This window comes from Xyrauchen texanus, chromosome 19 (assembly GCF_025860055.1).
Source record: "Xyrauchen texanus isolate HMW12.3.18 chromosome 19, RBS_HiC_50CHRs, whole genome shotgun sequence".
NCBI lineage: Eukaryota > Metazoa > Chordata > Actinopteri > Cypriniformes > Catostomidae > Xyrauchen > Xyrauchen texanus.
The window spans coordinates 27,158,133-27,172,732 of NC_068294.1; the positions used below are offsets into that span (position 1 = coordinate 27,158,133).

Below are 14,600 nucleotides of genomic sequence, written 5' to 3' on the forward strand. Positions count from 1 at the left end.
GAATTGGTCCAGCATGTCTCAGAAGATCTCGTTCATAAATGACTGAAACACCGAGGGGGAGTTAGCGAGGCCGTATGGCATCACCAGATATTCGTAGTGCCCCCTGGTGGTAATGAACGCAGTCTTCCACTCGTCCCCCTTATGAATGCGTACGAGGTTGTATGCGCTCCAGAGGTCAAGCTTTGTGAAGACCTTGGCCTTACTGACTTGCTCAAGGGCCGGCTGGATGAGAGGCAAGGGGTAGGCGAACTTCACCGTAGCTTTATTCAAGGCACGGTAATCGATGCAGGGGCGAAGCCCGCCATCCTTCTTGTCTACGAAGAAGAAGCCCGACGCTACTGGAGAGGTGGACGGTCGTATTATGCCGAGAGTAAGCACCTCGTCGATGTAGTCCTCCATCGCCTTGGTTTCAGGCAGTGTTAATGGGTATGCTCTGCTCTTCGGGAGCGGGACCCCTGGAAGGAGATCGATGGCGCAGTCGACACTACGATGTAGTGGAAGATTAACCTGGGCTTTCTCGAAAACATCAGCGTAAGAGGAATACTCCGGGGGAATGGAGACCGGAGATTTCCCCTCGGGGCTCTCCACGGAGGTTGAGAAGACAGGAAGGGAGATACAGTGGGACAGACAATGATCAGTCCAACGCAACAGCTCCCTCGTGCGCCACGAAATGTGGGGGTTGTGAAGCGACAACCAGGGGTGACCCAAAACTACTGGGTCCCTGGGCGACTGAACAATAAAAAACTGAATGCGTTCCTTGTGGAACAAGCCTACTTGGAGGGACAATGGCATGGTTCTGAAGGAAATAAAACCCGATCCGAGGGGTGCCCCATCCAAAGAATTAACTTTGAGAGGTGGCACGACCGGACTGAGTGGGATACCTAGTCTTTCGACCAAGCCATCGTCCAAAAAATTCCCTGCTGCCCCGGAATCAACTAGGGCTGGGGTAGAAAAGGAGACATTGTTAAAAATCAAAACCACAGGGAGGCAGACTTGTTTCTGGGTAATGCTGAGAATGACGGATGTTCTCACCTGGTTTCTGGAGGGAGAAGGCTGGGGCCAGACCAGGCATGAGGCAATACGATGACCCGGTTTGCCACAGTACAGACAGAGGCTCTGTGTCAAATGTCTAGTGCGCTCTGCCGGTGTTAATGGAGCGCGACCAAGCTGCATGGGTTCAGATTTGGAAGAGCTTTCGAGAGTTGGGGGTTTAGACGAGTTGGAGCCCACTGAATGCTCTTGGACGACTGAGGGACTGCGAAAAGCGCGGTCACGTAGTAGATTATCTACTGTGATGGAGAGCTGAATATAATTCTCCAGCAACAGTGACTCTCCTCGACAGGCTAGCTCCATCTGTAGCTGGCTGTTCAAACCCAGGCGGTAGACAGTTAACAAAGCGGGGTCGCTCCACCCGCTACCCGCGGCAAGGGTGCGGAAATCAAGTGCGTAGTCTGCGGCAGTGCGTGACGCCTGTTTAAGAAACATGAGGCGACTGCCAACATCCCTACCAGCTGCTGGGTGATCAAAAACCACGGCAATCTGGTGGCAAAACTGATCATAAGAAGTGAGAAAGGGGCTATCGGCCGTCCATAATGCGGTGGCCCATTGCCGTGCTTTACCGGTGAGAAGTGAGATTAAAAAATGAATTCTCTCACTGTCAGAGTGTAAAAGGGGGTGATACTTCATGTAAACGCTGCACTGCATTAAAAAACCCTGGCAAGCGTCCGAAGAGCCATCAAACCTCTCTGGGGGTTGAAAGCTTACGGCGCTCGGAAATGCATTGGGTTCAACAACGGGTTCAGGGACAGACACAGGTGGAACAGGGTGAAATTGATCCGAAATAGCACGTACCGTCAGTAGTATCTCCTGTATCTGCTGTCCCTGGGCCGTGAGCGCTTGGTCATGTCTCCCAACCGTAGATCCTTGGGCAGAATGTGCCGCACAAATCCGCTCTAGTGAGCTGCGAAGGTCCTCCGTGGGATCCATTGTGACTGTCGGTTTGTGGTTGGTTATTCTGTAACACGCACAAGAAGAGACAGTCACAATGTCGGGTAAAAAACTGCTTTAATGGCAGAAAGGCAAAAGTACAAAGGGGCAAAACCAGAGAAGTGTGATCAAGGGAGGCGTAAGGTCGAAGCCGGGAAATCAGTATATAACAAATGGGCAAATCCAAAGAAGCGTAATACAGAGAAGCGTAAGGTCGAAGCCGGGAGATCAGAATATAACAAAGACAAACACGAGAGTAGTAGAAACAGGGGAAAGCTAGCGAAACACTAGAGCTGGCAAAGCAAAGGGGTAACTAAACAATAACCAACAAGTGTGGGGAGAAAGGGCAGAGTATATATAGAGGAAGTGAACCGTGCAGGTGAAACTAATATTCTGGTGATTGGGAGCGAGCGTGAGAGCTAGAGGGGGCGGGGTGAACTTGAGGATCTGAGTTCGTTACAGAATGTAATTTTTAATGCTTATTAATTAATATACTTTTCAGCATCATAACTTTGCAAATGTGAAATGTGTCTCTGGAAAATTATATATATTTAATTTTAATTCACATAACTAATATTAGATTTTTATAGAGTAATTTAATAGAGTAATTTAATACTGGTGATGCATAATTATGTAACTCTGGAGTTTGACAAATCAGACAAATCAGCTGAGATGAGGCAGGAGGCATAAGAACTATATGCAGGCTTTAATAAAAATGATGACAGTCAAACAACAAATGGGAACTCAAAACAACAACAAACATGAACTGACAAAGAAGGAACTAAACTAGAGGGCATTTATACATACAAAAGCTAATGAAGGAATGGAAAACAGGTTAGAACAATCAAGAACAGAATGCATTGAAAAGGGCAGTGTAGACTGGGAAATGTATTCCGGGAAAACACTTCAAAATAAGAGTCTAAGGAAACATGAGGGTGACAGAACCCCCCCTTTATGGGGCTACTCCTGGCACCCCAAAGATGAATAGGGCAGGAAGATACAGGTGAGGAAGGGGACCTGGAAGATGACCAGGAGTCCAGGGAGGAGACCCCAGGGAGGGACTGGGTCAGTAGGCCTGGGGGGCGGCCACAGGGCTGGGACTGGGTCAGGCGGCAGAGCCGCTGGAGGAGGGGCTTGTGGAGCTGCTGGAAGAGGAGTCTCAGGGGGAGCGGGCAGAACTGCTGGAAGAGGAGTCTCTGAGGGCGGAGCCGTGGAAGACTGAGGGTGGAGCCGGGAGAGGCTTGAGGAAGGCAGGTGGAGCCATGGGAGGCTCGATGGGTGGAGCCGTGAGCTGGCAGCGACTGGGGAACGACCTCCGTCGTCGCGAGCACCGACAGACACTGGGTAATGACCTTGTAAAGGGATCAATGGAAAGGAGGAAGCGAGAACCGGCTTTTCAATATAAATAATAGTTTAATGATAAACTTAAAAGAATGACGAATGACAAATGACGGACATGTCCGTAAACGATCTCTCTCTCCCGCACGATCCCCTGCAGTCGACCTTTATCCCGGAGGCATAATTAGCCTAATACGGGACCGGGTGTGTAGGATCACGACCCGGCCCCACCCTCCGCCCTGCCACAGACCTCTGTGGTCACGAGCATGGGCAGAGACTGGGGAACGACTTCCGTGGTAGAGAGCACGAGCAGAGACTGGGGAGAAGGTGTCCATTTCCAGCTGGGAGCGTCGTTACGGGAGCAGGCGAGGCCACAGGCATTGGCTCTGAGACAGTTGAGGCTACAGGCATGAATGCTGGCTCGTTGGCCGTGGCAGGTGTGGGCACTGGCTTGTTGGACATGGCAGGTGCTGGCGCTGGCTCGTTGGCCGTGGCAGGTGTGGAGCAAGGAGCCATGGGAGGCATAGAGCAAGGAGCCTTGGGAGGCGTGGAGCAAGGAGCCATGGGAGGCGTGGAGTAAGGAGCCATGGGAGGCTTGGAGCAAGGAGCCGAGGATGCAGGTTTTGGCCCAGTGAGAACAAAGAGGAACATATGGCAGTGACAAGGGCAGTGCATAACATTCAACATTCGGTTGAGTGAAACATGACTGATTCATGTGTAAGTACACGCTGCATAAAAAAAAAAATCAGAGGCAGAGGGATTATAAGCCTAGTTTTCCACTGGCCACAGCATGATATACAGGGTGAAATACTCGCTCAATTCACTGATTTTTGCAACCGAACAGCTCCATGATACAGCTCCCATGATAATGTCTTAATTTCTTAAAATATTCAAAATTTTTGTTAGTTAATAAACAACTAATTTGATTCATGAAACATAAAGTTTTGAAGACATTTTGGTAGCATTAAAACAATTCCAATCATGTTGTATCAACATGCGCGTTTGCAGTTGTATGTGATCAACCAGTGGCGTTTGTACACACCGTGGATCAGCTCAAAACAAACCTGCATGACTTAAGTGCAAAATATTAATTTATTCATCAGACTTATTCTCTGAACATGTTAGGCTGGCATTCCCCACTGAATTTAATCTTGACTTCTGAAAAACATCTCAAGTTGACTCTCTCATTGTCGATGGGCACAGCAAATGATGACATACACTCACCTAAAGGATTATTAGGAACACCATACTAATACTGTGTTTGACCCCCTTTCGCCTTCAGAACTGCCTTAATTCTACGTGGCATTGATTCAACAAGGTGCTGAAAGCATTCTTTAGAAATGTTGGCCCATATTGATAGGATAGCATCTTGCAGTTGATGGAGATTTGTGGGATGCACATCCAGGGCATGAAGCTCCCGTTCCACCACATCCCAAAGATGCTCTATTAGGTTGAGATCTGGTGACTGTGGGGGCCATTTTAGTACAGTGAACTCATTGTCATGTTCAAGAAACCAATTTGAAATGATTCAGGCTTTGTGACATGGTGCATTATCCTGCTGGAAGTAGCCATCAGAGGATGGGTACATGGTGGCCATAAAGGGATGGACATGGTCAGAAACAATGCTCAGATAGGCCGTGGCATTTAAACGATGCCCAATTGGCACTAAGGGGCCTAAAGTGAGCCAAGAAAACATCCCCCACACCATTACACCACCACCACCACCAGCCTGCACAGTGGTAACAAGGCATGATGGATCCATGTTCTCATTCTGTTTACGCCAAATTCTGACTCTACCATCTGAATGTCTCAACAGAAATCGAGACTCATCAGACCAGGCAACATTTTTCCAGTCTTCAACTGTCCAATTTTGGTGAGCTCTTGCAAATTGTAGCCTCTTTTTCCTATTTGTAGTGGAGATGAGTGGTACCCGGTGGGGTCTTCTGCTGTTGTAGCCCATCCGCCTCAAGGTTGTGCGTGTTGTGGCTTCACAAATGCTTTGCTGCATACCTCGGTTGAGGTTGAGTGGTTATTTCAGGCAAAGTTGCTCTATCAGCCCATTCTCCTCTGACCTCTAGCATCAACAAGGCATTTTCGCCCACAGGACTGCCGCATACTGGATGTTTTTCCCTTTTCACGCCATTCTTTGTAAACCCTAGAAATGGTTGTGCATGAAAATCCCAGTAACTAAGCAGATTGTGAAATACTCAAACCGGCCCGCCTGGCACCAACAACCATGCCACACTCAAAATTGCTTAAATCACCTTTCTTTCCCATTCTGACATTCAGTTTGGAGTTCAGGAGATTGTCTTGACCAGGACCACACCCCTAAATGCACTGAAGCAACTGCCATGTGATTGGTTGATTAGATAATTGCATTAATAAGAAATTGAACAGGTGTTCCTAATAATCCTTTAGGTGAGTGAATATGATGCAGGTTCAAGTGTTGGACTTTGCTGCTTTAGGTAAGGCAGTGGTTATTCTTCATTATTCATGTTGGCTGCCATGTCAATGGAAAAACAAATAATACATATTTCAGTTACTGAGACTTTGTAATAAATATGACATAAAGACCTACTGATTGTAGACTTTTAAATATCTGTTTTAGTATGTTGTTTTGACATGAGTATTGTACAGTTGCTAGCATGTCCTGTAATGTCTCTACACATCTCTTGTATTTGTTTTGAATGCACAGCAGAAGAAAGAGTGGCAGTGAGAAAAAAGTAACACAAAAGTAATGTAACGCTTTACTTTCCATACAAAGTAAGTTTTTAATGAATTTAGTTATTTTTTTTAAATTAATAACACAATTTTCAAACAAGTTACTTTTAAAAGTAACCTTACCGAGCACTGTCTGAGAGTGGTATAAAAAAGAGAGTGGTATAAAAAAAAGAGAAAAAATAAATATAGAAAGAAAATATTTGGTAGGTGACCAATCCAATGTTTATTCATTTTCACCATCATCACAGCCAGAATAAAACAAAATAACATTATTTAATAATAAATTGAAATTAGAATGCATTAATTAAAATAAACTGTTTATCACTATCACTACCACTTTTTTTACAGCACTCTTTCACATACAAAAAAAATGAACCTAAACTGAGTTCACATGATAAAGGCAGAAGTAATACACAGTATATGACAATTTAAAAGCATTTTACCAATGCTTTTCAATGCCACTGAGTTCCTCTTAATATGCAAGGTCTTTAGCCCATTTTTAACATTATATAGATATTTCCTGTTATGCATGTATTTGTAACGAGGAACAGTCTATAGCCTATTGCTCATGAAATTAGGTTTTCTGGTATCAAGACTTCAGCATCTGTTCCTGTGTGTTTCTCCTTATTCAGTCCTCACCGTCACTTGAAGTTGAACCTACTCAAGTTTGATATCAGCCCTAGATTAAATAAAAATAAATGACAGAGTAAAACATGACTTAATCAACACATATTTTATTTATTTGTTTAATTAATTAATTAGATTAAAAAAAGAAAAAGTATGACAAGCAAGCTGTTTCTTAGATATGTCTCCAGTTATCTCTGATCTCTTGTCCTGACATTGTACAAGTATAAAGTAAAGAGATCACTATTATTTTAAACGTCAATATCAAAACACAATATAAAACAACACATTTTATCAATCTCTTTTTAAATTATTTAAATGTCTCTGTTTATATTTATGCTCATTAAGAACATTTACTACTGACCAAAATTAATCTGTGGAATATCTCATTTTGAAATCACCTGGCGATTATGTTCTAGGTATAATTTAAAACTTTCTCTATAGTGAATTTTCACTAAAGATCTTATTTGTGCAAGATTTAAAAAAATCTTGAAAGTGCATAGAAGGTTAGCATTCTTTCTGAACATGAGAAAACATACGTTTACATATATACTTACACTTCTGCTCAGTTTGGAAGCATTCAGAAGACAAGAAAATGATACTTTTTAGTTTGAGTCATGGTAGTGTCACTATATGTATTTATTTACACAGGACATAATCCATTTCAAAATTTTGCAAGTCAAAACATGTGAAAATGGTCACAACAATATGCAACTACTCTGAGAAAACAGTAGATGTAAAATAGTAGAAATATCACCTGCAGGCTTGGGTGACATAAGAACCAGTGGGAGCTCAGCAACAATATCACTATGTAAAGAAGTTAAACACAAATTAGCTTGATTATTCCAGTACTCAAATTGCACAAAAAGAATGCCTTTTCACACCATGTACTCCTATATTTATTTTCTTTGTTGTTTAATCATGATAAGGTGACTAAGCAGACGGTTCCTCATTAAGTAGCTGTGTAAGAATATGATCTAGGGAAATATCTTTCGTAAATGCATATCATCTTATTAGAGAAAGAGCAGGAAGGTAAAGGCCCATAGCGCTAAGACAGCATCAATGACTGCATAGAGATGACTTTGTGATGAAAGAAAATATAAAGATATTAACCTTGTTGTGAGACTTCCCAATAGACCACCTCCCATCATAAGGGTAACCTTAATTTTGTAGGAAACCAGAATGCCTTGCATTTGCTTATCCATCTCTGGTCGCAGACTGCAGGGACAGAGAGAGATGCAAAGGAGTAACATTTTTGTATGTACATTGTGTAAAGGTTAAAATATGGAATATCTTCAAAAGGTTAAGGTTTACTGACATTGTTGAAGAAGCCAAGTTGGTGTCTTCATCCTTCAGTCTGCCGTCCAGTGCGAGACCAAGTTTTTCTTTGTTATTGGCCAGCAGAGGAGTGACTCTATATTCCTTCTCAAAGGTGGAGTTAGCATCAATTTGGTCCCTGTTACAAAAAATGGGGATTTTGACTTCTCAAAACATACTTAACAGCTTCTGAAGTGTCCTGTCAGTGAAAAGAATAATCTCAGAAATGTTCTTTGATCAAATATAAAACAGGTTTGGAATTACTTTACTATTTGAAATTGCATTATTTAGTAAATGTGCTATACGTAACGCTTAAAATCAAAGGAATAAAATGTCTCTTTTTATGCTTTACCGTCAGGTCAGATTTTTCAAATACAAGGCAAAAGTCTTTGCACTCACCCAAATTCTTCATTCAGGACACATTTGTGGTATTTGTCCGCTGAGTATAGCACAACATCTGTTATTTGGTCAACTGAAACACACAATGAACTAAATTAATCCTGGTTCACTGTAGCAAAAAAAAAAAAAAAGAAGAAGAAAAAAGAAACATTATGGAATCATTCTTAAATAGCATATGCAGGATTACGACTGGTTGTTTTGTTACATAACATAAATAATCAAAACTTAATTTGATATTGTTTGCTCTTACTAGTGATTTTGACTTTCTTCACTACTTTACTGGTCTCATTGTTTACTTTCACTTTAATGGGAATTGGATCTCCATGGTAGTAAAGCTGAAAGGTAGAAAATGGCAGTAAATAAAGATTAGTAATCTTGATGTGCCAATCTAATCAAAAGAGATGCATTATAAATTATCTGTAACAGACATTTGAAACACTGTACCTCCTTTTCCACTGAGGCCTCCAGGTGAACTGGTTTGTCTGCAGTTATATATTGTTTGTTGATATCAGCCTTGGGTCCAGCTGCAAGCTGATCTGGTGCATACTGGATTTTACGGATGACCAAACGGCAAGTGTCCCTAAGAAGAGTCATTGGGAGTGATATTGGCATCAGAAAGAAAATTTATGCATTTATTCCAATAGTATCTTTAAGTTAAAATGGAGCAGTGCATACTTCTTTTCAATTTTCTCATCTAGGTTGTTTGCTTCATTTGCAATATAGGCTTTGACTTCATAGTCAACCCCACAAGGCTGTAGAAGTAAAACAGACGATATTAGAGAGAGTGAGTTGTCTGTTTGTGTGTTTGTGTTTGTGTATGTGTATGTGTTTGTGTGTGTTTCTGCTGCTGCACCTTGCCGGCATCCTCTGGTGCTGGTTGAAGGGACACTGAGCATGGAAGATGTCTGGGAATCTGATAAAGATCAAGAGAGACACAAAGGACATCCTTGAGGACAGGACTGCATAGGAGTATGCATAAGTGCATTCAATGTGATTAAACAGGAAATGTGTGTGTTAGTTTAAAATGTTTTGCCACCCAAATTCAGACCTGATGTGCCAAATTCTACAAATAGGTATTGCTGCAGCACAGATATCTCCAAACAGAGGCAGAAACTCCAAAATAGAGCAAAAAACTCAAAAAGGGGACAGGGATACTCCAGAAGAGGGTGGGACCAACTCCAGAAGGGAGCAGCACGTCTACCCACGGTTAGGGTTAGGGATAGGGTTGGGTTGGGTTAGGGGCACTGTGCTTTTGCTTGCAGTTTGGAGTTCTTGCCCCTTTTTGGAGCTCGGCCTGCAGTTATATCCTTCTCAAATTCTGAAAAATTCTGCAAATGTTATGCCCAAAAAAATCTGCCATGTAGCAGCCATTTTGACATCTGGCTAACTATACACTATATTTGCAAAGACGTAAGTAAAATAACTAAGTAAGTAAAACAATGGTCTCAGTACCGTTGGGGTTAGGATTAGATTTAGGGTTAGGTTAGAACTACACAACCGTACTTCCAGCTTTGGCCACTGGGCGGCAGTTCGGAAATTCGAAAAGTACAGGTTTTAGCAGACAATACAGTTGACCTTCTGTCTATGAGATTCATTTGCATTTACTGATTTACCTCGAAAGTGAAGGGTTGCCCTTGATCCCCAGCTTTCTTCAGAAGCGCTTCCTGCATCGGTGTGTTGGGGGGATTACTTGTTGCAGGTGGATACATCTGAATGTGTTTTATCCAGATGTCTTTCCTGAAGGAAACTCCAATCACATCCAGATCCTCTCTGCCATATCGGAAGGCGCATGCAAGCTGTACCCACACTAGAAAGATATTAAAACAATATGAATGAATTGTCTGAGTTAATTTACCAATGTTTCATACTGTAACAACAATTAGATTAAATCATACCTTTCCTTCCATTAAGACCTGAAGGATCAATCTTGAGTACCCCATCTGTGAATGAAATGACAAAACTTATAAATAGAAAATGTAGTGTACATGTATTTTTCATGGTTTTTAAAAAACATTTCACAGCCTTTAGGAACAATAATGATAATATCATTTATCTTAAAGCAGAACCTACCAACTACATCAACACTGTCCACATGGTCCACAAAGTCTCTCCTCCCCAAATAGAGGCAAAGCTGTAATGAAAGATGGTTAAGATGATTATCACGTGTGCTTCTGTCTTTAAAACATTTATCTTGCATATGTGGAGAAGATGATGAGTAATGTAAGTATTGGGAGTAAGCAGTATCAAATGAGTCTTACCGAACCATTGCCACTTGTCTTTTTATAGACCCTGAAGAAGGAACAAATAGACCCATGCACATTTACCTCTTGCAATCATTGATGTATAAAAACCAAATAACTAATTTAAATGCATGGGATAAAAAGAGTGGTTATTGTCAACAAATATCTTTCCGTAGCGTTCATGTTAATCTAAAATCAGGTCGATATTCCTGGTCATATCCCTGTGATTTCTACACAAATCAGAATATGTCCTCTGATTTAACAGACCATGACCAGCACTGGCCTGCTGTTATGTCCTGTAAATGACTGAAGGCTACAGCTTTCACACCACTGCTGCTTAGATATTGGATTAGTTGCAAGTTGTTTTAATTGAGACTCCAACATTACTTTATATGAGTCCCACCAGGAAATAACTTGTTATGCAACAACCACCACCATGTATTTACTCCTTAATTTAGAGTGCCCAGCTCCAATGCTATGCTACAGGATGAATACTTTTAATTTAAACTATTCTAAGAACAAGAGCAATTACAGTCCATGCTGAATTAGAGGTAGTTCATGTTATAAAGGCATCATATGACTCATATCATACCATATGACTCGTAGCAAAAACTTAACTCAATTTTACACATCTCGGCTTGTATTCTGCTTGGCCAAGTAAAAAACCCTGTTGTGTATCTCAAATGAACTACACCCTTTTGAGAGTTCCATATCTGTTGCTTTTGTATTATATGACTTGTTAGTCTGCGTGATGTGATTAGTCATCTGCATATGCTAAGCTTTTCACTGTTACTTTTAAACTCTTGTAGTAATCCAGTTAATCCCCTCTAAAAGGGATTTATTATAATCTGGTAGCTAATCCAGCAGGATTGAAGACTAAAATGACCCTCTACAGATTTAATACTACTAGGCAACAGAGTGTAGAAGTATTACAATAACTCTGCTTAGAGAGGAGTCATAAATATGATTGAATAGTCTGCCAAGTAAGAAATGTACACAGTTTGTAAAACTTGTGCATAAATACCTCTAAAAAGTGGTTGTGACTTTTGAAATGTTTACTTGAAATATTTGATAGAATAATACATATAAACTTACTTTGCCATGATTATGGAAAGTCAGCTGAAGTTTTCTGCAATTAAAAGTGAAATGGTTAGAGTGTATGGTGGGGGTAGAGGTTTGATTAACCATTAAAAAGTACCAACATTCTGCCATGAACTGAGTACAACGTTTGGAAAACCATTCATGTCTATGTGTTATCCTGCTGAGATATAAATCGGGCTAATAGGGCTAATCTAGGAGGAGAAGATTAACATTATGATAGTCTGCTTGTTAATCCTTCACAGAAGATGCACTCAGTATTAGCTCTTATCTGTATTCTAATGTGTCTCTGCGGATGGGGCCAGGAATTTCTAAGGACTGAAACCCTGGAAGAGCCAGCAAAATGTCTGTGGTAACTTCAGGAATTTTTACTGTGAATATTAAAATGCAATGTTTGAGAAGTGTTTTAATAGTGCAATATATTTAGATGCTTCTTAGCTAAATACACCAATCAGATACAACATTAAAACCACCTGCCTAATATTGTGTAGGTCCCCCTCATGCCACCAAAACAGCGCTAACCCACATCTCAGAAGAGCATTCTGAGATTCTATTGTTCTCACAACAATTGTACAGAGCGGTTATCTGAGTATTTGTAGACTTTGTCAGTTTGAACCAGTCTGGCCATTCTCTGTTGACCTCTTTCAACAACAAGGCATTTCCGTCCACAAAACTGCCACTCACTTGATGTTTTTTGTTTTTGGCACCATTCTGAGTAAATTCTAGAGACTGTTGTGTGTGAAAATCCCAGGAGATCAGCAGTTACAGAAATACTTGAACCAGCCCATCTGGCACCAACAATCATGCCACGAGCAAATCACTGAGATACATTTTTTCCCCATTCTGATGGTTGACGTGAACAATAATTGAAGCTCCTGACTCATATCTGCATGATTGTATGCACTGCACTGCTGCCACATGATTGGCTGATTAGATAATTGCATTTATGATTGATGGTGCCAGATGGGCTGGTTTGAGAATTTTTGTAACTGCTGATCTCCTGGGATTTTCACTGTTTTGGCAGCACTAGGGGGACCTACACAAAATTAGGCAGGTGGTTTTAATGTTGTGGCTGATCGGTTTATATAGAAATGTACATACAATAATATTTTGACAGATGTCTAGTTTCAGAAAGGCAAACCCCTTTAAAATTTGTGAAATAAATCACATAAAAGCACAATGCATGGACTTGTTTGAAAGAAACACTATATCTTTCTAGTGTGACTGTGTGTTCATGTTCAAATACATGGATTTGTCTGTGCCACTCAATTATTCTACAAAAAATTAAGACCCAAAATGTACTCATTTGTTGTACCTTCCAGAAGTAAAAACAAAGCAAAGCACAATTATCTTTTTTCATGCAAACAGGCAAGATACACTTGGCAAGACATATCCTAATTTCCTCATCATTGTCCGATCAAAGTATATGCATCTTATGTACAAGTTATGATTTGTTTGTTTTATTTTTTTGCTCTTTGTTTTATTATTATAATTTGATGTCCAATCTTAAAGGGAGTCACATCATAAACAAAAAGAAAACATTCTTGTGACATTCTTGTGAATATCAGTGTATTTTCCTGTTATGACCTGACTCCCTTAGGTTAAGGTTATGTAAGTTAGTGTCAGGATATTTCTAAGGAATCCCTGGAGTAGCACTAAAAAAACAGATTCTCCTCTAGCCAATCATTTTTGTATCATATCAACACATCATTGTATTTGAAAACTCATGCTAAATTCAATCAATCTTTCTAGAACAGTTTTTTTTAATTAATACATAAATATTAATATTTTTATCAAACTATTTATATTTATTAAACCTAAATTCATTGCTTTCTAGAGCTCTCTCACGTACACCATTTTTACAGTGTCCAGGGACACTTGTTTGAATGTGATGTTTAGTAGTCCAGGTCTTACCTGCGTCTAAGGCAGGTGTCTTCTGCTTTGATCTTCTTGATTTTAGCACGTGAGAGTTGTCCCTTAGTTGGTGTTGTTGGTTCCCTAGTGTGTTTCCCACCTCGTCTTGTCCATCTGTCTTTATATTGCAAACTCTCCTCCCTCTCTTTGGCTTACACAGCAGATGTTACAAAAGGCCCGTTTTGGCCCCAATCCTATTAGTTCATTAGTCCTCTTCTTTTTCTGTCTACAATATGTATAAAAATAAACACAAAATTGGACTTAGGGATTAGCCATTGAAGAGTACAGTACATGGTATGCATGAGAGTGTCAGCTTGCAGGGTCATTTGGCTGGATCACACAGAACGTAAATAATACAGTAACATCCCTGCCCTGTGTATAGAGCTCCACCTCTATCATAGCCTGTATCCATGTAGGGCATGTCATGTCATGTCATGTCATGAGGCCAGGATAAAAATAACAACTGTGATTCCTAAAGCTACAAAACATACTTTCATCCTGAGAAGATGAACATGGACCATCAGAGTCAAAACATCAATTACACTGAGCCTTTGTACATATTGAGCCACCCTAATTGTTCTTTTTGGCACAGTAAAAACTTGTATTTCTTAAAAATTGTTCTCATGGCATTGTTTCTCTGTAGAATTTTGAGGGAATGAGGTGAGTGTGAAACTAATTTGGATCATTGCTTCTTCAAAAGCAGTTAGAGGGTCTGTGTCACATTGTGATTGTGACCGTGGACTAAAGTTCAAACAGCTGTTACTAGAATATTTGCACTAACCAATATGCTCTAATATTTCTTTCATATAAATAGACATACAGTATATGTAAGCATCTAAGCTATTACAAGTTATTCCAGTATAACATGATATTCTAGTTGAATTTTGAAATGGGACATTACAGAAATGGATGTTTTTCAGTGTTTTGCTGGTCTACAGATACGTCTTTCATAGTACACGCCAT

At 40.7% G+C, this 14,600-nt stretch overlaps 1 protein-coding gene across 1 annotated transcript; it reads right to left on the reverse strand.

Annotated features, from left to right (window-relative positions):
- Positions 1 to 6,298: 6,298 nt before the first annotated feature.
- LOC127659653 (arrestin-C-like) lies at positions 6,299 to 13,757 on the reverse strand. The gene is made up of 15 exons (XM_052149571.1): positions 13,638 to 13,757; positions 11,721 to 11,754; positions 10,644 to 10,674; positions 10,456 to 10,516; positions 10,281 to 10,325; positions 9,999 to 10,192; positions 9,239 to 9,298; positions 9,061 to 9,137; positions 8,830 to 8,965; positions 8,636 to 8,720; positions 8,386 to 8,458; positions 7,988 to 8,125; positions 7,783 to 7,887; positions 7,427 to 7,476; positions 6,299 to 6,724 (listed from the first exon to the last, which is right to left on the reverse strand). Exons 2-15 carry the CDS (start codon positions 11,726 to 11,728, stop codon positions 6,687 to 6,689), a joined length of 1,101 nt encoding a protein of 366 aa, XP_052005531.1. The 5' UTR covers positions 11,729 to 11,754; positions 13,638 to 13,757; the 3' UTR covers positions 6,299 to 6,686.
- Positions 13,758 to 14,600: the final 843 nt, after the last annotated feature.